We start from the raw sequence: 26091 nt of genomic DNA on the forward strand, positions 1-26091 counted from the left end.
AAGTGATCTTTTGTGTCCTTTTTTCAATTGATTAACTTTTGTTTGCTGACTCAGAGAGACAGAGAGCTGCTTAGGATAATCTCTCCTCAAGATCACCACAAAGTGCACTCAAACACGATGATACAAAAAAGTAAACGGCGAGGAGCAGAGAGGAGAAACACGCCTGCTGCGTGCTGTTGCTCAATATGCAACTCATCCTGCTGCGGGGATTGTTTTCACACATTTTTGGGAGAAATCCTCCAGTTTAACCCAAGAAGAGGCTCAGCAGTGAGGCTTAGAGATTTACTGATTGTTTTGGTGTTACTTGACCTCATCTCACGTAATGGAGGCAAACAGTGTCATGGGACTGTTTTGCAAGTTGATTACAGCTTGAGTTGATTACAGTTTGTCAGCTATGGAGAACACTGATGCAACAGTACAGCCAGCAGTCACAAAGTGACTCTCAAAGACCCAATAAGACATGAGCCTGCCTGAGATATTGAAATATATCAGAATACATTTATAAATTATGTAAACAAGATCTGAAATATTATATTATTCAATATTCAATAAAATCACAACACCTTTACTTTTGAATATTCATCTTTACTGTTAATGTGGAATAAATGCTTACTTAATTGTGAGAAAAGTTGAAAAATAGGGTCTAAAACGTCAGACAATTTTCTAATGAGCCATACCTACGTCTATGTTACAACATGTTAGCCCACAGACCACGTCCCATGAAAATGGCTGAAGTGACCCTGTAAGATCTCGTTAAAACAAACTATTATTAATATCGTCAGTTATGTCACACACATTTTGGAAAATCAAATATTTTCAAGGAGCAAAATATGTAAAAAGAATATTAATTTCTAAAAACTGTCTGAAAATGACAAAAGTACAAAGCACTCCAGATTAAAGCTCACATGTACGTGGAGAAGATTTCTGGCAGTTATCACATGACTTTAATCATTTGACTTTGGTTCACTCGACTGATAGGAGGGACATGGATTTTTTTTATCTGCTCCTACAAGTGATCATAGGTGGAGTGAATTAAACGTTGTCATTATTAATCCTCGAGGAGGAGGTGCTGTGGCTTACTTACATCAAATAATCTCTCTATGTACACCTCCTCATTGACCTTCTCCCGCAACATGTCCTGGGAATGGCGAACAAACGTCACATAACCATCAGCAACGTCCATCCCTGGCTTCTGCAAGGAAGAGGTAAAAGAAAGAGAAAGAAGAAATAGTGTGACTGAAATTGAATCTGCAAAAAACATAACACAAAAATACAAATATTCCTTCGGAAGCATATAGAATAAAAATAAAATAACCAGGCAAACTTGAGAAAGCAAGTTCTAAAGAACTTGCAGTTGTGAATGCTGCTGTTGAGAAGCTGATGCCAAATGCCTATAGCTGGCTGTGAAAACTTTGAATAATGCCAAGGATATATGAAAAATGGGAAATAATTTAGGGTTTGTTTAAAAGCTAAGGCGAAACTGAATTGGTGGCTTTAATTTACTATTAGTAAGTATTATTAGTATTAGTCACATCCTATGTGTATGAAGCATCCTAAAGTTGGGTGAGAATGAAGGATTCAAAATATACTATAAGCTTGGAGCCAAACTGCAATGGTGGCTTGAATTTCTGTCATGAAGCAGCTGATGGAGTATGAAGAGGTGTTACAGTGAGAATGAATCAAAATGAGAATGAATGGGACTGAAAAGTGAAATAAATCTCAACATTTAATTATTTAAGTGGAGTTTCTGGCTTGAATGAATAAAAAGATAAAAGTTAAATATAGTTAAAATATTGGAAAATATACCGTGTCTGTGTGTATGTATGTGGTCATGTGTGCATATTTGACTTAATTTGTGTGTTTGTGTGTGTATTGAACTGCACTCATTGATAAATCTGTGGCTGTATTCGAAACCGCATACTATACTGCTAGTACGTACTGGTTTGGCCAAAATGTAGTATGTAGTATGCAAACAAAAGCAAAATCTGCAGTATGCGAAAAGTTCCCAGATGTCGTACTGATTCGGAAAATATTTCCAGTATGCATCCGACCAGTCTACTCTGCCTACTGTTTCCCACAATGCAATGCGCTGGAGCCTGGATGACATCCTCGTCACGTACTCCGGAGCAGTACGGCGTTTATGTTTGTTTACATAACATAAGTACAGTGCGTAGGCTACTTGACTATATAGGTTATATAGGTACAACAGAAATCCAGGCTGTTGGTACATATGAAATGAAAAAAAGTACTCTGTTAATTAAAACTTTTTTTTAATTAATATTTGGTGATTTCGGTACATACAGAGCTCCCGAGACAGCGCTATACTGTATACTGTCCACTACAAACATGAAGCTTCCCTCTAGCGGTTAATCTTCAAAGAGCAGGGGTTAAGATAACTGGCTTGCTGTCTCCCCCGGGACGACGACGCATGTTGGCCGGCAGAACACCTCTGGAGACGGGGCTGCTGCCTCTGAGACGACCCGCTCCTTCCGGAGGGTTAGTCCCTCAGGTGGAGCTTCACTTCTCCGAAAACATCGAGGCAAATAACTAAACAGCCGTCATTTGGGTAAACTAACCGCACATTGGGGATCTAAACTGTTACTTTCTCGCATGAAAAAATATTAAAACTTAAGTGACATAATAACAGCGCTACAGCGGGAAATAAAATAGCTTTGCGCCTGTTTTACAACTACCGCTGCCGGTCGCCACGAAATGCATTCTGGGAAACTTGCATACTGCATACTGCATACTGCATACTGCATACTGCGGTGTGAACGGCGTCGGTCTGCTGAAGTAGCATACTGAATCCCACATTCAGTATGCAGTATACAGTATATACTAATGCAGTATGTAGTAGGCAGTACGGTAGTATGCGGTTTTGAAAACAGCCCCTCTCTCTGTGTTGGCCAAATTGTTATCAGTTGCCATGGCGATGGTAACTAAATTGGTCGTGGTAACCAACAGAGTGAGTTGATTTAATAGTGATCTTAGCTGAGGCTCTTAGCTGAGTTGGTCAGTGTTCTGTCATGTAAACACCCACCGAGCCAAAAGTTTTTGTCCGAGTTCCCCCAGAGAACCACTGTTGCGACCCAGATTGGTTTGTTGCTCCACCACTAGCTTTCCTACAAGCTGATGTTGTCATTTTTATGCTAGAGTGAACATTGTGGGAATGAGAGCGAGCTGAAGCCAAGGGTTATGAATTTTTTTACAGCTCCTCCCCACTCTGGCTGTCAACATTCCACCCTATCTATCTACTATCTGTGTGGGCCCATTTAACAACATCTCCTGAACCCCTGCTCGTCTTGAAAAAATGTAATGGCTGTGGCCTAAATGTTTATACCCTGAGCAACAGGAGACATTGCTGAACTCAAAGATGTCTTTCTTATTTCTGCAATTGTAAGTATAAAATCTGCAAGTATAAAATGAAGGAGTTAGAGCGAGTGACAAAACAGGTACTGTCTGCTCTCCTCCAGAAATTTTGGCTCAAAATTAACATGTGGCTTATGGGGGAGTTGCTGGAGTGCTTGTTGCTCTAGGGCTTCTACAGCCAAAAGTGTAAGTCCTACATCTGAAATAAGACCATCAGCTGAAAGACGATATTTCTATGTATATATTGTCTACGAGAAAAAGCTGAATATTTGAAAAAGCTGAAAAGGCAGAAAGGCTGAAAAGTACAAGGCTGAACGAATGCTGAAGTAGTAGCACAATGAAATTTGAAAATACCCCATAAGGATGAAAAGGCACAATTTTGCCTTCAGCATTCACAACCAATCAGTTAAACCACTATCTTCAAAGTGGAGACACTGCTTGTTAGTGCAAGCAGTTAGTGGTCAGGCAGTCAGTCAGTACAAACTCAACCCTCAGAATTTTATTTTGAATGCTAGTAGAGAGCCCCAAGATTTTAAATATGCCAAAATGTTGCTGTTTTTCTTAAAAGTGTGAAATTGGTCCTGTGGATATCATTAGATGAGACCACATGGTTAATAAAGCAAAACATGCTCAGCAGTTTTCATCTCAATCTCACCATTAGATAATGAGCTATCTTGAGTGAAGGAAATATTGGCCTGAAGTTAATGCCAGAGGAAAGGTCTTTAGGATTCATTTGCATGGAATCTGGAATATTCTCTGCCAATATTTAAGATTATATATCTGGATACTGTACTGTATATCATAACTTAAAACTGTAGTACTAAAGGAGCAAAACACTAACTCAAATGATGCCAGGATGGATACGTCGGTCTGTTTGTCCATACTAAAATATCTAGACAATCACTGAATAAATTGCCATGAAATTTGGCAGAGACATTTATGGTGCCCTGAGGATGAGTCCCACTGACTGAAATTATTGTCTTACTAATAAACTACTAACTATTGTATAACTATCTGATGAATTACAATGGTAAACTGCATTTATATGGCACACACACACACACACACACACACACACACACACACACACACACACACACACACACACACACACACACACCTTCCCCATCAGGAGCAATTCAGGTGTCTTGTTCAAGGATATTTCATTAGATGGACATCAGGACCTAGGACTGAACTATCAAACTGACATTTGGTGTCTGACTTTGGTTCAGACATTCATCAGGATGAATTGTAAAAACTATGGTGACCCTGACTCTTCAGCTAGCACTGTCATCAAGTCAAATTCCTGCAAAGCTGAAGACAACCAGCTTTACTTTGTGTTTAGTTCTAATAAGCAGAGTTGGCACGCAAACCTGCTAGATTAAGATGGTGAATGGTTAATACATTTAGCATCAGCATGTTTGCATTGTCATTGTGAGCATGTTAGCATGCTGATGGTAGCAATTAGTTTCAAGCTATTCTTTTTTGTCTAAGAGGTCATACAGCTTCACAGAGCTCCCAGCATGGCTGGAGACTCTTAATCTTGTTCTCGGGTACATTAGGTGATAAATGCATTTACATAAATTAAATAGAAGGCAATAACATCAACATTCAAACTGAGCTGCTTCTCTCTAACTTTCAATTATTATTTGGAGAATAAGTGTTTGCATCTCGAAAGAAGTGTTTCGTTTACATGGATGCAGACTCAGGACAACAAGGCTACGGGGCAGTTGTGTTGTTCAGTCAGCTCTTTTCAAAGAGTTGAGCTTGGCCTGAAACCAGCCCTCACAGTCTGGGCTTGTGCAAAGTGAACAGAGGCACTGGAGGCCCTCATTTTGGTGGGGAGAGCAGATTGTTGAAGGTCTGTCATTCTGACATCTAAAATGCTCAATGGGGACTATGCATTTGTAAATGGCACCTTAATTCTCTTTTTTCTTATACTGACATCTCCTACCATTCTCAAAGATAACACACTCTTTAAACCTTGTGCTCACAGATTCTCTCTTAAATTCAACTTTCAACTTAAATTCTAAGTCCAAAATAACTCATCGTTAGCTGCTACTAAACTTAGTTAACACGTCTGCAATGACACTTAGAATGTGTAAATGAGTGTCTTTTTTACCAGGGAAACTCTAATTTTGTACATTAAGGACACAATTAGCATGCTGGGCTGGAAACTGTGACCCCTGCCAGCGAACACAGTGCCTCGTCACATTCACTGACAAGGCATTAATGTGAAATTTGGCATGCTGCTACGGCCAAAGTGTTGGCAGCTAATACAGATCTGATGCACACACACACACACGCACATATACATACACACACACCATCACTGCCACCCTGACAGCAGAATGGGCATGTGTTGTACAACATGGACTCACAATGTGTACTCCACTGAGAATGAGGCACGAGGCACGGCTGCCTGGCCACATACATATGAATGGACATTTGTGGGAGGAAACACAGGAAGATTTGATGTGAAAATACGACAACTAATACCATCTGGATTATGGTTCTACATGTGAAAGCATGGCCAAATATTTGTAAATGCACAAGAACCACACAAACACACTCACACATCACTTGGGAATTAAATGCCTTCATTTTGATCATTAAAACCACCATGAACGTTTCATTTGTGTGGAGTAAAAACACCATTATCTAATACCTAATAGACCAATGTATACATGCAGTTTATGGTTATCAGTCTAGCTTTCTCAATTGCCAGTATTATTTTTTTTTAATCAACATAAAAAGTTTCTATAATAGGAACTGTACCAGTGTACACAGGGTATTTAAGAATTATTTTATAAACAAATACAATTCTGAGTTTTTCAACAACTTACATTGTGTTTATCTTTTAGGTTGAACTAATCCGTTTTCTTTCTAATGAAACATGAATATCTCAAAACCTACATTTTTTACTTCCATGTTTACATTGGTTAGTAGTCTACATTTCTGCTTTTTACTGATGTATAGCTACTAGAAATACTTGAACGATTTTGAGTTCATCTTTATGTGAATCCAAATGTACACAATCATCCATTCTCCACCCACTCAACAAATTATTTTTTTCCAATTTACTGACCCCACTTTAGATTCTGACTGTTCTTGTTGGTGCTGGGAGATTTAAATAATTAATGATTTTATGATGCCTGTGCTTAATGGGTGCAGTTTCCCTTTTAATGGGAAGTTGCGTCACCCTATGTCACCCACCCTCAACCCATCTGCTATTAATCTGAATGTTAATTTTTATTACTGCTCCAGCCAATCCAAGGATTAACTGCTGTGCCTGCGGATAAAAACTGTGATACGTGCATATCTGCTACATTTCTGGGCGAGTTGTTTGCTCAAGACCATCTGATAAAATCTGCCAGGCCATGAGAAATAAACTAAATAGGGACCCTCTCCTAAAACACTGCTCTACAGACCAGACCACCATTTTTTGTGAGGGTCATATTTTATTTTTTATTCTTAATATCACATTTTGTCATTGTGTGCTAAACCATCCAGTCGTGTTTTTGGTTTACTTGTGTTTATTTCTTTGATTTCCTTTAATATTCACTTCTTGCAATTAATACATGAGGTTAAGGTTAATGGGTCTGTTTAGGGCTGTCCACAAAGTGATATTTCCTCAGCGGCAGCGTCTTTCAGTTGCTTCTAATGGGGTATGAGCAACCAATCATATATTAGATCAACTGGGACTCATCACACGTCACCCTGGTAACCAAGAAAATGGAAGAGAAGCTTATTCTGGCTGCGTCTGTCTATCCTGAGCTAAAACAGACGGAAACTGTGTGGTGAGTGATGTGCTTTTATCACCCTGTGCTTTATATGCTCGTTATTATCTGTGTGGGTCAGCCCTCTGTTACCATAGCAGGCAGATGTCAATCAAAACCTTCTCTCCCTTCTCTCAGCACACAAGCGCTTCTTCCCAGCGCACCTGAGTGCACTGCCAAAAAAACGCTATGTGGATACGGGCCCTTAGACAGCTCAAAGCACAGGTGTTTTAGTAGCCTAAACCCAGACATGCACAACATGACATTTCCTTCAAAACATATCTGACACAGCAAACTAAACATACATTGGCAATGTTGTAGGACACGGGGTTAATTAATGAGATGATGAAGGCATTTAAGTGTACACAAAAAAGAGTCTCACTTACAGGTACTTCCACATACTTTGAGGCAGCTTTCACCTTGACATAAAGGAGAGAGAAGTGGGTGAAAAAAACGTTGAGGACTCAACTTTTAAAACACAGGTTGCTGTGGTGATTCTGTACAGTCTGTAGATTGGAGCCTGCCAAACTGGCAAAAGTGACTCGTGGTGATTTCAACTGCAAAAGTGCACTCACAAGTTTAATAACCTGGCTTTTGTAATTCTGTGGGAAACCAGCTGAGGTGTTAAGAGATTTCGTGCTCCTAGAAAGTTCAATTAAGGTCAACTGTATAAAAACAGTATGAAAGATTAACATGAAAAAAACAAGATTTTAAAATACAGTATGATAAGTCATCATTAAAGTAAATTTAAAAGCATTTTGTTAATATGGTGATTCAACAAACAGTTCAAGCTTCTAAATGTTTTACTCATATTAACACAGCATGGTAACTCAAGACAACTTAGTTAACTCAATGACGCACTTAGTTAAAAAGAAATCCAGAAGTTAAAGTGAAAAATCAAAATCAGTCCCTCCAGGAAATTGCAATATTGTGACTGCAATAGGGCTGTCAAAATTGCTCCAAAATGACGTTCGAATATTCCCTCTAATAAAAACACATAGGTTCGAACCATTCGAATATCTAGATTTGTGCATTATGTTAATAACAGGAGGACAAACTAATACAACGAGACATAATTACTTGTATAGGTATTTTTATTTTAGTTTTAACGTGTCTTTGAAAACATACCTACACATTACAAAATAAGTAAATGAACTAATGGCCTATACCGTAAAACTTTTAAGACCGTAGACCTCTCTCGCTCGCCCCCCTCTCTCTCTATGCGCAAACTCCCCTCATGTTGCTAGTGGTGGAATGGTAAGCTAACTGTAGCTTACACAGCTTGCATACAACTTTATCTCGAGGCTCCGCATTTTTGCCGTCTACTGACCAAAATCCGAAGTATTTCCAGACGGGGCTTTTTAGGCTGCTTGGAGTCCAAACCGCTCTCTCTCTGCTGCCGAGTTGGGCTCTGAACTTTCTGCCGATTTGTTTTTCTCTCTGCCATCTGCATCTGCCACGGTTTTTGTCGCGTCTCACTTTCAGCAGGGAGTGGCGCTGTGCGAGTGACCTGTCCCTGACCCGTCATGCAGTGCGCCTGATGTGTTTTTTTTCCACAGTCGAATATTAATTTTCACAATCGAATCCCTGTTTTTTTTAAATATTCAAATATATTTTCGAATTTAGAATATTCGTTAACAGCCCTAGACTGCAACGGTTGATGCAAATTCAACCGATCTTGCAAACTTTCACCAATCATGGCAGTCGCTTTTACAAAATGTTGAGCCACGTCACCAAACGTCTCTTGTTTCTGGTTGAGTTGTTTGGCCACAATGAGCTGCAATATGTTAGCTGGTGAGAAAGTGAGGCCTTTAACCCCAAGAACACCAGACCTACTGTCAAGCATGGTGCTGGTATGCTGTGGGGCTATTTTGCTGCCAGTGGATCTGCTGCTCTAAAGAAAGTTATTATAATGAATAATGAAGAAGGAGGATTATCTCCAAATTCTTCAGGAAAATCTAAAATCATCAGCAGAAGATTGGGTCTTGGGTGCAGTTGGGGGTTCCAACAGCACAATGATCCCAAAAGTGGTAAATGAACGGATCAATCAGGCTAGAATATAAGTTTTGGAATGGTCTTCCCAAAGTCCTGACTTGAACCCCATCGAGAACATGTGGACTGTACTGAAGAAACAAGTCTGTGCCAGGAAGCCAACAAATCTAGTTGAACTTCACCAATTCTGTCAAGAGGAGTGGTTAAAGATTCATCCAGAGGACGACCAGAAGCTTGTGGATGGATATCAAAAGCAGCTACCTGAGGTGAAAATGACCGAGAGACATTTAACCAAATATTAGAATTACTGTATGTATATTTTTGATCCAGCAGATTTGGTCACATTTTCAGAAGACTTACAGTGGACAACAGACAAGACAAATCACCATGACTGGTTGTTGCATTGAGATCTATTGCTATTCTAATTGTTGAGAGAATCCAGGTAAGATAGAATAAACATGCATGGTTAGTGGTGAGGTCAGTGGAGTATAAATCACAAAAGTGAATAGTCTCAAATTAATTTTATAGTATTGTGTGTGTGTTTGAGATTATACAAAAAAAAAAAAAATCACAATATACAAATTCACTAACTCAATTTTTTTAGAAAATGCATGAAATCAGCCATTTTAGGTCGCAACTATTCAGTAAAAGTCTACAAAATCCTGGAGGGACTGCAAAATATTTCAGTTCTTCACAACATTATCAGTCTTGTATGATTGTAAGTGCACTCTTACAAGTATGGTATGTCAAAGTTAAATGCTGAAGTAACTGCTGAAAGGTGTTTTAGGAAGAAAAGGCAGATGGTGTTGGAAGTATGTATATGTGCCACTTACTGTGAATGATAGGAAGGAAGAGAAGAGTGTTCCCTCATCATATCTGGAGAGCTTGGCTAACACACTCTCTAAAATGACCACAAACTGAGAAAGAGAAAAGAAAAAAGCAGCAATAGAGTTACTTATGTAAATACAGCAATACCTCAAAGTATAAATAGCTCATTACACTCAAATTCAAATCTTTCAGTCCTGGATGTAACCAGTGTGAAATTAGTGTGTTAAATTATTAAAGCATAGTCTTTAAGCAGTAGTCTATTTTGTGGTTGTTTTGAGCCCCCTTGAGTGCCTTTGCAGCTGTTTTGTGTCCCTTTGTAGTCATGTAAAGTCACTTTATTACCTACCTACCTCCTTTATTTATTTCTAAAACACTTAAACTTGTGACACTGGTGACATGCCCTATGCTGCCAACATTCCTCCCAGAACCCACCCCTCCACAACATCAGGAGGATTTGTCCTTTCCTCACCCAGAAGCCAGTGCAGGTTCTTATCCAGGCTCTTGTCATCTCGCGCCACTGTAACTTGTTCCCTTCTGGTCTGCCTGCATGTGCCATCTGACCTCTGCAGCTCATCCAGAGTGCAAAAGACCAGTTAGTCTTCAACATACCCAAGGTTTCCCACACTAAGGTGCTCTTTCACACCCTGCACTGGCAAGGTTTGAAAGAGTAACCGTTGGGTGCTCTGATCGAATTTAAGACGATTGAACTTGCCTCCCGTTTAAGAGGGCCATCCTACAACCAGGACATGGTGAAACCATACACCCCAGCCTGTCCACTACTGTACTACTGTCTGCTACTGCCAATCGACTTGCTACCCCTTCACTACGAGGGGGCCCCAGCTTTTGCTCAATAAAGTCATGTTTTTTTACAGTCCTTGCTTACGATTGACATTAGGACAGCAGAAACTCTACACATCTCTGTCACAGACTCAAAACTCATCTGTTCAGACTGTATCTTTGTTTCAGGTTCAAGCACCATTTACAACACAGGGTTGCAAAACAAAAAAGGAAGTTGCAGTCTCTTTATGTTATACAAGGAATACTTATAGGTGCAGTGCAGAGGATGAGTTGGGGAGACTTACAGCCGGAGGAAAGATGCTGCCTTTTAGTCTGGTGGTAAAGCAGCGGATACTTATGTATGTACTTATGTATCGCCAGACGGCAGCAGGGTGAACAGGTTGTTGTTGGGCTGCATACTGTATTACACTATCCTTTAGGCTCTTCACAGGCACCCCACCTCACCAATATCACTGACACTCTGTAGATGGGTACCAATGATGTTTCCGTGTGATTTTAATCACCTTCTGTGGAGCCCTCCTGTCTTGGGCCATGCACGATCCATGCTAATTTGTAATGTTTCCTATCAGCATGTTTTCTATGGCTCATCTGATCAGCTTATGGTTTTCCTGATGTCAAGCAGTAGGTTTTTCTCTGTTGACCACTCTGCAAGATTGTTGATTTCCACTTGATATGAATTGTCATTTGTAATCCAGCTGATGATTATGGTGTCATCGACAAACTTCACCAGAGTTTTCTCTATGTTGGGAGTTGCAATTGTTGGACGGTGGAGATTAATGACTGCCAAAACTGTCTGTGATATATAAGCCCAGAGTGCAAAGTTTGCTTACTTTCTATGGGGGAGGTTATGTTGAATGCTAAGCTAAAATCAACAAACAATATTCTAATGTAGCTGCTGCTATTTACAAGGTGTTTGAGGACTAACTGGAGGGCACTGAAGACGGAATCCTCAATGGATTTACTGGTTCTAAATCCAAACAGGTCCGGTTTCAGGCTTGCTGGGTTGTAGATGGGAATGAAAGCTACAAGGCAGTCATCATTGATTAGAAGCTGCAGACTTTTTAGGTACAGGAAAGATGGTGGGTGTCCTGAAGACGGTGGGAACACTCTCCTGTAACAGCAGTATTCTAAAAATCAATGGTGACATTAACTAGCTTGTTTTTTACATGTTCTTAGTACTTGCCCAGGGATGTTACAGGGTCCAGCAGCTTTACACACCTTCACTCTCATCAGGATTTTTCTTACATCCACTGTGGTTACTGAAAATGTCCAGTCCTATGGAGGCTTCGCAGACTTCACAATTGACTCTTAGTTGAGGAGATCTAAGCGAGTATAAAATGTGTTGTACTCATCTGGCTACGGTGTTGGAAGTGACAAAGTCTCTTTCCACTTTCTCCTGATGTCACCGCTTTGCTTCCTTGATGCCAGCTTTAAGTCTTTTTCTGGCAGTCTTGTATGGCAAATGGCAGCTTTTTTGGCTCGCCAAGTTCTTTTGTAGTCATTATCACAAGTGTCTTTATGGCTGTTTGGACTCTCCTTGAGTCTCTCCATAGTTGTTTTGAATCTCTTTGTGGTCGTTTTGCATCTTTTGGTAGTTATATCACTTTCTGTGTGTGTGTGTGTGTGTGTGTGTGTGTGTGTGTGTGTGTGTTTACAATCACCTCAAATGCAAATTATCAAATTTATACAGTGTTGTACCTTAGCTACCAGCAGAGTTATCATCTCCTTCACCGTCTCTTCAATTAGATTGTCAATTTGGGAATGATATTGTCTCTACAGAGGAAGAAAAAAAAAACATGTTACTCTTCTCATCACCACTTAGTTACCCAACCATGAAGTGACATTAGAGTGGAACACTGGACATTTTCACATTAATTTATATCACATTTATATACATTTGTACTAAAATTAATGTTTTGCTATAGGGTAGTTATACACTGTCTTCTGTAAGAGCACCAATGTGGCAACCCTATCATTATTATGACACGACAATAACATGTAACTGATTTGCTGGAATCCAAATAGTTTTAAGACAGGGTCTCCACTAGTAACATCTTCATCATGATGTCCTTAGGACAAGCAGAACTAGTCTCATAGAGGGTTCTTAAAAAACCTTAACCAAAAAACATAATACATTCTGTTGGAATAATGAAAAAAAAGCTAATATTAAAAGTTCTCAACTTGAAATCCCGCCTCAACATTTTGTGAAATATGCTTGTTTTTCTGTTTTACAAAGGCTCAGATGACAGTCTCAACACTGTGTATCCACTTAATAGATGTCCTTATGACAGCCTGGCTCCATAATGCAGCATTTGTGCTGCATATGTGAGTGAAATCTCTCCTCTCTCTTTCTTATTAACAAAGCTTAGCTTAGAAAACATTCAGGTAGCAGCTAGTCATTTTAGGCCAGCAATGACATTCTCAGTGGTTAAAATGGCAAATGTTGCTGGTGGGAGGTATCATATCACGACTTGTCTGTTGTCTGGTTCTAGCTCTTGACAGCTGGTGTCTGTAATCTGGCAAAGATCCTTTATAAGGAACACTCCTCTCTGTGACACCACTGTGCAAGACATTTGCAAGAGTTTTTGTATTTCAAACAAGCAATCAGCTGATTGCATCACATCAGTTTCAGGAGTCACATTCTCTCAAGTGAAACGTTTGTTCAAATCATATCAATAATTTAAGCCAGTAAGCTTAAATAACAGTTTTGAAGCAAGACCTTCAGTATCTGGATGAATTAGCTTGAGATAATAATAGTAACAACATTGTGTACAAATTGGCTATTATTATTGAGTTACTTCAATCTGTCAGGTACATATTGAGTCAGCATTTTATAATGAGCATCTTTGGCCCAAACATTCTCTGGAGGAATTAAGTTCTATTTTATTTCATTTTCGGCTCATAGCTTGAGGGTACACTGGCCAGCTGTATAATTTAGGCAAATATAAAAATCGGAATAGCTTTGAATTTCTCTGCAATTGGAATGAATATGGTCTTGATATTGATAGCACCAATGATACCTCAGTAGTAAACAAACAAGTGAAAAAACAGGTTATGTATTTATTTGCCAAATATTCAAACCCTTTTTTTGGCACTTTAGGGACTTCATAAAATAAACATCTTCACACAGCATTCAGTAAAAATGTAAAATTACAGTCAGATTTTAGTTTGGGTTAATACATATAAATAATGTGCACTTTATAAATTGTATACTACATAAAAATTGTACGTAGTGAATCAAACTGCATTTGATCATAGTAGCTGGTTCCTATTTGTAATCAAAAGTCATTACTATACAAACCCCTAAATTGAATGTTAAAGGATTTCAGCAGCATACAGTAAAGTGAGGATTAGAGAGTTAGAGGAAGACATGTTAAGGAAAACAAGCATGCACGCTAGCAAAGTAAAGCACTCATTATTATTATAATATAAAATTACAACTGCTAAATGGAGAGGCAGATAATGAATTGGTCCATCCATTTTTTTTACATTAAGTAATATATGTCACATTAAATAATATATTAATTTATTAATCATTTGACATGTTTGTGAGTGCTAGACACAATGTATTTTGAAGAACATTTCATTTTTAGGTCATTTAAATTGTGAAAAAGTCTTTTTTATTTTGGCCTTTTTGAAGAATTAGATTATTAATTTCATATATACTTTTTTGTTTGGTTGTTTTAAGTGACATGTAAATGAATGAAGTGCTTTATAACCATTGTCCCCTCCAAAGGTTCTTGTCTATAGAACGGAGAGCTCAGTGAAAGAGTCTGGAACGATAAGCACAACTAAGGAGCTGCTGTCATAGAAACTCATATTCAGTATCACTGCGAGGAATCCTTTTGTTTAGCCTTGTAGCACCAACAGAACAGCGAAGGACTTAGCAATAATTAATTCATCGTCAGTAATTGGTATCAGTCTTGAGATACTGTGAAATATGAGATCTCTCACTTCTACCCCATGTATATTCAATGCTATCTACACATATGCTAATGAAATCCAAACAATTCAACTGGAGGAAGACAGACAGGGAAAACTGATGACTAATTATACATTTGGGAATCAGAGGGTGAGATTTCAATTGAATTCATAGCCACACTTACCCAGTCTCTCACAAACTTTCACAAGACAGAGAGGAAATAAAAGCAGCAGAAAAGGAGAAGGTAGAGGTGACATGGGACATGGATAATTTTAAATATAGCAAAAGAAGTAAGAGACAAAGAAAGAAAGAAAGTATTCAAGTAACAAAGTGAAAAAAACAAACAAGAAAACAAAAAACACTGTCCCACTTTTATCTGCCAAGGCCATTCACAACAGAAGTATGATATATGACCTCTGAACAGGTGAGGAGTCAATGGCAGATTCAATCTTTTAAATAAGATTAAATGATTTCCCCAAAACAGGGCTCAGAATCTTTTCAATGTCAGTGACTCTTTATTCTGTTATTTATTGTCTCCTACCTCCTGCCCCAGGTCCATGGCACACAGCTTGGCTGACTGGGCCTTGGCATCCACCATGACATTGAACATGGTGCAGATGGACTGTGGCACACGGAAGTCTGTGGCCCGACTGCTCTTCTGAAGCTTGGCCTCAAACGCTGCCCGCGTCCTTTAGAGAAGAGAAGGAATGTATACCATTGAAGCCAGGATTTCAGAAATACTGATGTCATGGGTACTAGTCCCTCAACCCTCCCAACCCCCTGAATAGAATTTTTTTGTTCATCTATACGTTCTCTAAATCCTATTTCCACACATGAAGCTCAAATGCTGTTTCAAAACCTTCTACAGACTGCCAGGAGCCAAACTTAGGTGGAGAAATATTGAAAAGCGTGTATGGTTAATTCAAGTCAAATAGTACTTTTACTTTAGTTTTAAATATTTGCATCAAAAAAATAAAAGGTAAACTTACAAAAAATCAAAGGCCCTAAGTGAAAAAAAGAAGCCACCTTCTTTATTTGAGTGAGGCCAGACAGCAGCAGAAACAGGGCACTACCACAAACAACAAAACAAACCAGAAAACATAGTCATCTGGAAAAACAGTTGAACCTTGCTCAACTTTTGCTGCAATGCAACATCATCCAGCAAGACGGTGTGTTGGCCGACCAAAAACATGCAAGTGGACATTTATCCTGCAATTGCTGCAACAAATAATAAAATACCACTGCCATACAAATTTTCTACAGTTGTAAAATCATGGCTCAGAGTATTTTAATACTGTGCAGTGATTTGGCATCTGTTGAGCATTCAATTTCAGAATCTGTTACTTGAACTGGTCTCCCTGCATAGTATTTATTTTCTTGCAGGAACCTGATAACAAAAGTCCATACAGGTCAGTGTCTTCTAATTTTCTAGATAAACTCTCCAAATGTTGCCCCGGTATTTATTTCAGGCTCAATGTTTCAAAACCTGATGTTTGACTGCTGAATGAATGCTATTTGCTTGCAATCAGACCCTTACATATATAAACAGTATGTTACCGTTTCACACAGGATTCGATCATGTCACTGGACATCAGCTTCAATCGGGTCTCCAGGTGTTTGCCAAACTCTTCCTCTGGCCAGTGAAGATCTCTGATGAAGGTCTGCAGAGCATCCAGCTTCCAGAAGAGATCCTCAGATGTCCCTGAGCCATTACTACAGGGCCACAGGTCAGAAGTTATCATTTTAAAAACAAGAGCTTTGAAAAAAACAATCATGTTGGTTGTACATGAAAAGCTTGAATCAGTACTTTGAATTCATGCAGAAAATCAGGTTGATTAAGAGTTCCTGTTTAATGATTGGGAAGATTGTAGTTTAACTTACAGCACTGAAATGGTTATCTGATAAGGAATTACACTTTCTATTATTTGTGTCAGAGTGATACCTCACTGGTAACACAAATGTTCAATGTGTGGACTGTATGCACTTCAACATAGTCTGTGCAGGAACCATGCTAACACTGTTTTACAAACTACACTATGAGTAAAGGTGAAAATGTATGCATATTGCATCCTGTCATTTACATACCAAGAAATATTAGTGAGTTAGACTGTGTGATGTGTGGTTGCAGTATGGGTATGGTGATGGTTACTGAAAACAGTATTAGCATGGAACATGAACTGTGTTTAGAAAAAAATAAAGATTGCATTAATTTTGCAATGTGCATTTAATTCACAGTTAATATAAATAGAAACAAGGAAAGACACATGCCAAATCTCTAGCAAGAAATCCTTTTTTAGGATATTTTTCAGATCCAAGTTAGTCAAGGGCTCTGTAGTGTATTACAAAATGTTCTAATGTGTACATAAAAACCCAATTAATTCATTTCCAGGACAGTTTTACTTTTGCTGCATGAAAACAACATGATTTCTAGAATGTGTAGGAATCATCAGTTGGTTAATATCAACTGGGAAAGGGGTTAACATTTTTGGGTGAAGTGGAGGAACAGGACCACGATTAGTACTGACAACACGACAGGTCCTTTACTTCCCTCAACAGCTCTAAACCTAACCCAGTCCCAGCACACTGAAGCACAGTGCAGCGACTAATTCAGACACAAGGGGCCCCTCCTTAACCATCAACCCCAAGAAAGTAGAGAGAAGCCAGGGCCAGGGAGCTACAACATCAGGAAAAAGGGGGAGAGGCTTTAGAATGGGAGAACATATGAAAAGATGCAAGTTCATAACGAGGAATAGTTATTACTAAGGCCATGTCTGTATTTTCACCAGTATTTAGAGTGAGTAAATACTTAGTTCTGGTGGCTGCTGAAACATGCTGCCAAAGTAATGCAGAGAATACGTTAATTCAGATCTTTCGGCCTGTGTCACATTCTGTGTTATATTCATGGCCACTGAGGATACTCGATTTCTATTGGCTGACAGGTGTGGATTCATTTGTGGGAAAAGAGTTTATCAGAACAGTAATACACAGGTGTTTGTTGAGAGTTTTAAATTAATGAAATATTATCAAAAATGGTGAGACAACTGCCTAGTGAGAACCACATTTATTTTCATTTGTTTTTGATGTTTGCATGAATAATCATATGCACTTACATTAGGGACTGTTGAAATTAAGTTAGCTGCAGTTTAAGCATAGCATTGTAAAGCGTACCCTGTTTTAGGGGCTTGCTGAGTACAGGAACTATAGAACCAATCAAAATCTTTGTTTTTATTTACCATAACTTCTGTATCAAGCACTAGCTTACATAAACGTTATTGGCTTTTTTCATAAAGTTATCTTAACGTGTATACATCTCATTTATCTTAAATGCATGTTGGATGCTTTGTATCTCATTAATAACAACACTTTCACTAACGTTAGGTTGGAGACTTAAGTCACCTGCTGGGCCACAGCTTGAGTCTACCCAAAACTAGCAGTTAGTTTGAGATGTAGCTGTTGTGTAGATTTCAAGGAAGTTTGCAAAGTAAGAAATAAGCACCGATAAAACATCAGATAGGTCGGGCCACCATGTTTAACTATATACTTTTGAATGTTACAGTTACGGTTGAAAAGGACCACAAAAATAGAGTAGTTTGCTGACCTAACATATCTCCCTGATGCAAATCAACCGGCAGCTGTCTCTGCAGAAGTGACTGTTCTTGTAAGAGCAACGTCACAGTCATTCCCGACATTTGAAGTAGAAAATCAAGTAAAATAGTCAGAATTTTTTACTTTATAATAAGTTATAGAAGTAATTAAAGAATTAAAAAATGTACCATGATCCGATTGAAAATTTAAACTAGCCATTATTTAAACTGATGACAGCTTCATATGTAGCTTACTTTGCATTTAATGCTAATAGGCAAATTTCACAATTTATGCATGGTATAAATAACACGTGCTAACACGCAGGGTATTCATTTGGAATTGAATACTGTATAAAAATGGAGAGAAAATGACAAAAACAGAAACGTGTCTAGAAATGATAAAATAGTAAAATCACATTCCTGCTAGTTGTTCATTTCTTTAAAGAACAATTTTATTCACAACAGCAGCGTGCAGAACAAATATCCTCAGTTAGATTTTTTCATTAAGTTGCTCTTTGGTTTGTACTGTCTGTCTCTGTGTTATGCTTCTGCATCTTTCCAGTCAATATAAAAATACATACAGTATGTGGGAGTGATAATGTTGGGATTAAATTCCCAAGTCACTGCCTTTCCATCCATCCACAGACACCATGCCGTGATGTTGGCATGAACGTGGCTTTGGGCCAGTATAAAACCCAATACTGGCAACAGACTACCACATCTACTGTATGTGCTGTAGTTTGTTTGGTACTAATGCATGTACTCCTAAACCTGCCTCCACAGCTTCTTTTGGATAGTCAGTTTGGGCTTTTCTAACAGCTCTCCTGATCTTGGAAAGCGAAAATGAAACAAGTCTACCAACACTGTTGGCTTCTTTTCTATGCAAAGTGAATTAGTTACTAAATATAAAGTGAGGGTTGAAAAGCAGCTCTCATCATTTTTTACAATGAAAACTTCAGGGCTGGTATTTTTGAATGTGTATCCACAAGATTCCTGATGAGGGAACAGGGATGGATGTGCTGTGGTGACAGCGTCACACTCTGCAGGATACTGCAGCATATGAAGAAGTGTTTACACCTTTGTTCCCCGTTGATGGTGCAGACGTTTCACTTAAGTTCTCAAGGTGCTATAGATGATGTGTTAAGTGTTTTTTGAGATATTCAGAGTGCTTTTAATGATAGCACCCACAAGATTGCATACATATTAATAGAAAACTCTTAATGAAATCAGAAGCTATTACACATTGTTCTTACAAATAATGTTGACTGCTTTTACCACTAAACAAAAAAGTTGTATTTATTTAGATGCGATTTATATTAATAGAAATTAATCTTTTATCTGAAAACAGCTGCAACAGTTTCTTTACCCTAATCATGGGTATAAATCAAAATAACCAGGGTTCAAGTTATAATCTGAGCTTTGTGGGGGTCTCTAAAATATCTGAACCCTAACTCTAACTGATGTTTAGGGCACAGATGGATACATAGGCTGATAGCAGAACAGGTGCGTTCTGCGAGAGAGAGAGACTGTTCACATTTGGTTTTACCACTCGTCCTGAGTGATCCAATCGTAAGTGGACAGCTTTAAGCCTGTCAATTCATACATGACCTTAAACGCATCTCAGCATTTGTCATGTGACCACTTGAGATCTGATCTCACTTCCCCGTTCTGTAAGCAAACATATACACCGACATGACTGGAAGAAACAGGTAAGTTTACTACACAAAGGAAGAGGAAATATCTCTGTTTATAACATTTGCTGAATGAACAGGTAGGTCCAAATAGTTAAGATAGCAGTGTTTCACAAAGTTGTACAGTTTCTCCTAACGCAACATCAAAATTGAACATTTTTTTGAAGGGGTCTGGTGAATTTCTCCACTTTCTTCTTCCTCCAAAGAAGTAGCCTATATTAGTTACTGTTTGTTTGGCCAAATTTCCAATAAGGTACCAGTGATTTAGAATTTGCAAAACTCGTTTCACAAAGTTTGTTAAGTTTCTCCTCATGCGACAACTCTAAAAATCACGCAATTTGTAAGGGAGTCTGGGATATTGCAGTTACTAGTGACTTCACTTCATTACATGGTCCAAGTCTATTACACCCACAAAGCAGCCCACTTCTGCAACAACTGTACCAAATAGATCACAGCCACTGTTATTTAATTTCAGTTGGAAAAGGTATGACAGGCACACCTCAGAGAGAGACTTACATGGTCATTGTCATTCAGAGAGAATATGGTGCATAGTTACACTGGGAATCATGTTTCATTTAACGTATTTATATCACTAATGTAAAAACACTCATAACATTAAGAAATTCATTATTTGAGATTAAAATAATGGTTGTTGATAATGTATTAGTGACCCCACAGATTTATGATTTTACTGCTTTCATGGGAGCTCAGCTCCCATTGGTTTCCACGTAACTCGAACCCTGATAATGACACCAATTATCAAAGGAGAACATTATAGATTTGTGCACACTTCCTGATGATTTAACTAAATAGCCGCAAATATGCATATGACACATTATAAAAATCTTGTGTACATTGTCAATTTCTATTATCAATTTCAGGTCCTCTGACACACAATGGACATGTTCCCCCATTGTCTAATACATATAAGAGAAAATAAATGTTTTAAAAAAGAAAATAAATCAGTTTTAGAAATGTTACAGATAACCCTGCTGCTTTGGGGTCATGCCAATTAGATGTCACGTTCATGCCAAGGACATGTGTGCATGTCTCAGGCTGCACAAGGCAGATACACACTCTGTGTCATCATTAGATGTCATCCAGTTGGGTGGAGAAAAGCTGGGCATTTGTGGGAGGTTAACACTTGACACTGTTAGATTTGGTACTTTAGGCATTTGGAGGTTAACATTGGGCAGAGTGCTCGTTATACTCCTGTAGAGAGAATTACAAAACAGAAGACAGAGAAAAGACAAAAGATGAAAGCTGAAGCAAATGAGCTGTAAAAGCAACAAACTGAAGATTACTCAAAGTCACATATCATTTAAAGATACACTCAGAAAACGTTATCTCAGCTCACTGCCATTTTGAAACCCAATGAAAAAGTTTCAACTGCATATTATTGACTTATTCTGGATATTGACATGTTGTATGTAGTTCACTGGAAAAGTACTGGCAGAACATGTGAAATTACTTGACCTTTGAGTGAGGTGATGGTGAACACATTTAATCATCCCTCAGGTCAACAACAGATGGAAGAGCGGAAGAATTGTGCAAAGTTGTGGTGTTTCCAGCAGCAAAACCATTATTTGGGGTTCAGTCGCACTTTACTGATAGTTTTCAATTTCACCACATGTTAAAAACCCAGAGTCCAAATTACAACTCAACTTTAACTCTGTTGAGATTCTGAATTCAGCATTGAGCTGAGGGGAATTTTTTCTCATGTTTTTTGTTACTCTGTTTGTATTATCTTTAATGTGTTATCTCATATAATCTATGGCAGTAACACTTTATAATAACCACAATTAATAAATGTTAAATTAATGGTTAATTAAACTTAAATCATTAGCTTTGTGACTGTTAACAAAAAATAAAATGCTTTATAAATATTTATAAATATCAGTTGTAACTTTATAATGTTCATCTTAATAATGTTTATTGATGAACATGGTATATATTAACCATTTACAAAGTATTATAAACATCTGTTGTAACTTTAGATTAAACAAGTGCTTAATAAATGGTTTATAAAACATTAAATTCTTTGTTACAGTGAAATAACTTTTAACTGAAGTTGAATTAACTATACATTTACCATTTACAAATGATGGTTATCATATAGTGTTACCTAAATGCCAGATCATCATGCGCACAAGATACATTGCGATTTTCCTTGATATGTTTATATATTGGAAACAATTCTTAGGCTGTGTCCGAAATCACCCACTCCCACTCCCACGACTTCACTACTCCCTACTCACTGCATAGGGAGCTCTACATAGAGGACTTAGTGAGCTCATCAGTCAGAAGAAAAAATACTTTCCCTCTAGCGCGATGCATATGGTATAATACTTGGTATTGACCATCAGTTGTACACTACTTTTCATGATGCATTATGGGATACATTGAGACAATTGTATAGAGTATAATCATTTTCACTATACATCCCATCAGCACTACAAAGTGGCGAACTCACTATATAGTCCACTATATCGTGGGTAGTGAGTGATTTTGGACACAGCCCTAGTCTTTTCTACAGAAAAAAAAAACAGATTTTAAATGATTATTGACTTTTAAAATTATAATTATGATATTGAGATACTTGTTTTACAAATGAGAACATGTTAACAACACATTCCATTCAGAATAACTATATTCCTCAATATGACAAAAAATGCTAACTCAATCAGATGTTGAAATTAGAGGTGATATGAGGCCATGTATATACAGAATAACATGCCCACCACTGTTTTTATCTTAGTACAAATAAAAGAGAATTCAAGCAGCTTTAGTACAGGAAATAAAATTTGTCGCTGAAAACAAAACTTGAACCGAAGGAAACATTTGTATTTTAAAAAGTTGTATACTCACTGAAACAAATATTTGGTCCTGAAAAAAGTAACATTGAAAAATAAAATGCAGACATCAAAAGTTGTTTTATTGATATTTTGGTATTATTTTGGTTTTTGATGTGTTTTTCATTGACAATCATCAGATTTTTTTTTTCTTCATGTGTCTTTTTTCAGGGACAGGATTTTTACAATGTCAGTATTTTTTCAGTGTCAACTTTCTGTCACTGTTTTGGCATGGAGCGTAGGTGTCTGAAGAGGGGCAAGAAATTGTTATCTGCATATTTGCATACTAATGAGGAAACATCACTCATGTGGTCTTAAGGTCTGGTCCGGTCCGACCCTAGCATAAAGCAACAGCTACCAGGAGTTCACCTGAAACTCCCAACATTAGCTAATGTCAGCTTTCACAGCTAACGTAAGTTAATATAGCTAATGTCAGGGCCAAGTTTTATGTGAAAAAACTGTTGGCGCTAGGGGCTGTCAGATGAACTAATGAAAAGCCATCGGTGTGCGGCCATGTTAGAGTAATGCGGTCAGTGTGATTGTGGTGCAGATTCCTGGCATTGTTTTGATCTCCTGAAGATAGGATTCATAAAGGTTTTATAGCAAAGTTTAAATTGTCAGTACATTTCTTACAGCAAGAATGTTAAGTCTGTTTCTTTCTGCCATTGTTGTTTTCACAATGACCCTGATGTTAGCTAACATTGGCAATATTTGTTTAGGTGCCAGTTCAGGTATTGTTTTCGATGACAAATATTATTTTCAATGCCAAAATTCACTGTCACTGTTCTGGCTCCAAACTTGGTGGCAAATAAGGGTCACATCCAGTTCAGTGCAGCTGTACTTAATTAAGTGACCAATGGAGAGTCAAAATAAAAGATCAATTTGTGCACAGATCTGCAAAGTGACAATGGTCTAATCCTAAAAATCCTCCCCCTAATGCAGGTGAAGATCTGTAAAGGTTGAGTAAATGAAGGCATCCTTACTTTACAGGTTCCCAGGATTCCCTTTCAAAGCCTCTGTGAATGGACTGAGCAATGGAGGACTCCATCAGGTCCACATATCGCACCACCAGGGGGGCATACAGGTCCTGCAGGTGTTTGTGGAATTTCCCATTGCACAGGTTAACTGAGGGAGGGAAGAAATAAGACATGGAATTGACACCATAGAACAACTCAGCGGGAAATGCTAAGTTGTGTGTTTACACTCAGTGTTACTCACTTCAACACGTGTCTGCATCCTTGAGCTCTAACAAATGTGTTCAATGCATTTCCTTATAAAAACACTGCAAAGCTGATTTGTTTTAAAGTATTAAGGTGCAGTGTTTAAGAAGTGGCCACTTGTTGAATTCATACTTATAGAATATGGGGCAGCATATCACTGGATTAACTGCAAACATGAAAAATGAAGCCTCCCCGTCGCCTGTACAAGCCTGTGGACAATTTGTTTAAGTTGTTTAATTCTGCTGGACTATGGGATTCTTTGTGAAGGACTGTCTGTCAGGTTGGATTATCTGTGAAAGTCCAAAGGATGTGACTTTATAAACTTTCTTGAGTGCCTCATCTCAGTGCCTCTCTCTGCTTAGCTAACAGAAAGCATCAGTACAGTAGCTAAGGCTAGTTTAGAAATGGAGTCCACTAACACAAACTAACGAATGGCTTCTAACACAACACACAAATTCCAGAGAGCTCCTTTAATCTCCACAGATGTCAGCACACAGTGTAATGCTTTACACGTGTAACTGTGACCCCAAGGGCCTTTTTGCGCTTTTACGTGTTCATGCGTGCTGGGTTGCAAAATAAATCTGATGAGCAGTGAGACAAACAATAGAAAAGCCCTGTCCTAGATGGTGATAATGAACAATGATGGGAGGTTGGCGTTTGACGCTAACACTGGCTCTTCATTAGCAGGTATGACACAGCATATCCAGTTTTCAATCTTTCTAAACAAAAGGTCGGAGTCTCGGGGTATTTCTAAATCCAACCCGTCAAACACATTTCCCCCAGTCTCCCCCGGCTCCCAACTGGTAAAAAGGCAACACTGACAAAGACCACAGGAGATAAAATGGAGGCCAGTGTGTGCTAATGTGATGCCTCACGGCTCCATGCAGTGTGTCTGCTTTTCCTCTCCCTCTCTCTCTCTTTGTTTTTCTCTCCCCCTCTGAGCATGTGTGTGTTTGTGTTTGTGTGTGTTGGCATTGGAGTCAAGGTCGATGATACACAGTAGGTGCTATGTTTGTTGTGTTCCCTGATTGCCACTCTCCCAATTAGCCACTTGAGCGGCTGCTGTCCACTTGGATGTGTTGTGTCCAGGAGTGTGTTCGCAGGGCTCGCCGGGGTCCAGCTACCACTGCTTTAGACCTCATTAACTCCTCGAATGGCAGCCCAACTTTGGCGCCTGTCTAGTGCTAAGGCTATTTCCTGCTACATAAGTGCACCGCTGTGGGGCAACAGAGCAGATGACCTTCTGTGGAAAAGATGTCCCCATGATGATGTGCTTTACTAAAGTGGTTGTGCTTGTTACACTGTGTGAGCAGTGGGGGCTCTGCTGGGCCTCATGCTACTACTGTAGATGGTTTGTTACGCGTGATTTCGTTACTGTCTTTTATAATAACACTGTGGGCATTATGAACAGGAAGGATGACACACTGGCCCGATGAGCTCTAATGTTTGTATTTACACAGTGATTAAAGGGGCTCAACTGCTTTTACACATAAGGTCACATTTCTAGTCATAGGGAGAATAAGTCAGGCTGTGAATACAGTTATATAATGTCTTCTGAAAGAAAGAATGCATTACAAACTGGTGAAATGGAGTTTAAAAGACATGGGGGTTCACCAAGAATTAAGGGTTTACCAAAAAGATGCCATTGGTGCATTATGGGAAGTGTAAGATCCAGTGGTTTTGAAGGTGCATCCATACTAACAAGACTAAAAGTCAGAATAGCTTGACCTTTGCTGCTTTGGTTTTGTGGTATGCTGCAAAAAAACCTTTTAATTTGATCAATTTACATTTAATTGGTGGTGAATCAATCATTTTAATTTTCTATCTTGTTTAACATTTTTATTTTATGTAGCTCTTAATAAGAGAGTGAGTTTTATCTTCTTGAAAACTTTAAAAATCTTCTAAAATTGTGGGATTATTACCTCCGACAAGGAGATCATGTTTGCAACTAACTAAGCAGGATTACACATAAACTACTGAACAGATTTCCATGAAACTTGAATGGAGGATCGGTCTCAGCCCAGAATAGAGATTTTGGTGTGGATCCAGGTAGAGG

At 38.5% G+C, this 26091-nt stretch overlaps 1 protein-coding gene across 1 annotated transcript in view; it reads right to left on the minus strand.

Annotated features, from left to right (window-relative positions):
- Positions 1 to 26091, minus strand: part of cadpsa (Ca2+-dependent activator protein for secretion a) — a 218921-nt gene that overhangs the window by 26375 nt on the left and 166455 nt on the right. Inside the window, exons 20-27 of the mRNA XM_073468331.1 lie at positions 23799 to 23940; positions 21041 to 21175; positions 16246 to 16401; positions 15230 to 15377; positions 12465 to 12539; positions 9974 to 10057; positions 7535 to 7567; positions 1085 to 1192 (exon numbers count right to left, since the gene is read on the minus strand). Coding sequence (XP_073324432.1) covers positions 1085 to 1192; positions 7535 to 7567; positions 9974 to 10057; positions 12465 to 12539; positions 15230 to 15377; positions 16246 to 16401; positions 21041 to 21175; positions 23799 to 23940 — 881 coding nt within the window. The remainder of the gene's footprint in view (positions 1 to 1084; positions 1193 to 7534; positions 7568 to 9973; positions 10058 to 12464; positions 12540 to 15229; positions 15378 to 16245; positions 16402 to 21040; positions 21176 to 23798; positions 23941 to 26091) is intronic.

The sequence above is a fragment of the Pagrus major genome, chromosome 6 (assembly GCF_040436345.1).
Source record: "Pagrus major chromosome 6, Pma_NU_1.0".
Lineage (NCBI taxonomy): Eukaryota > Metazoa > Chordata > Actinopteri > Spariformes > Sparidae > Pagrus > Pagrus major.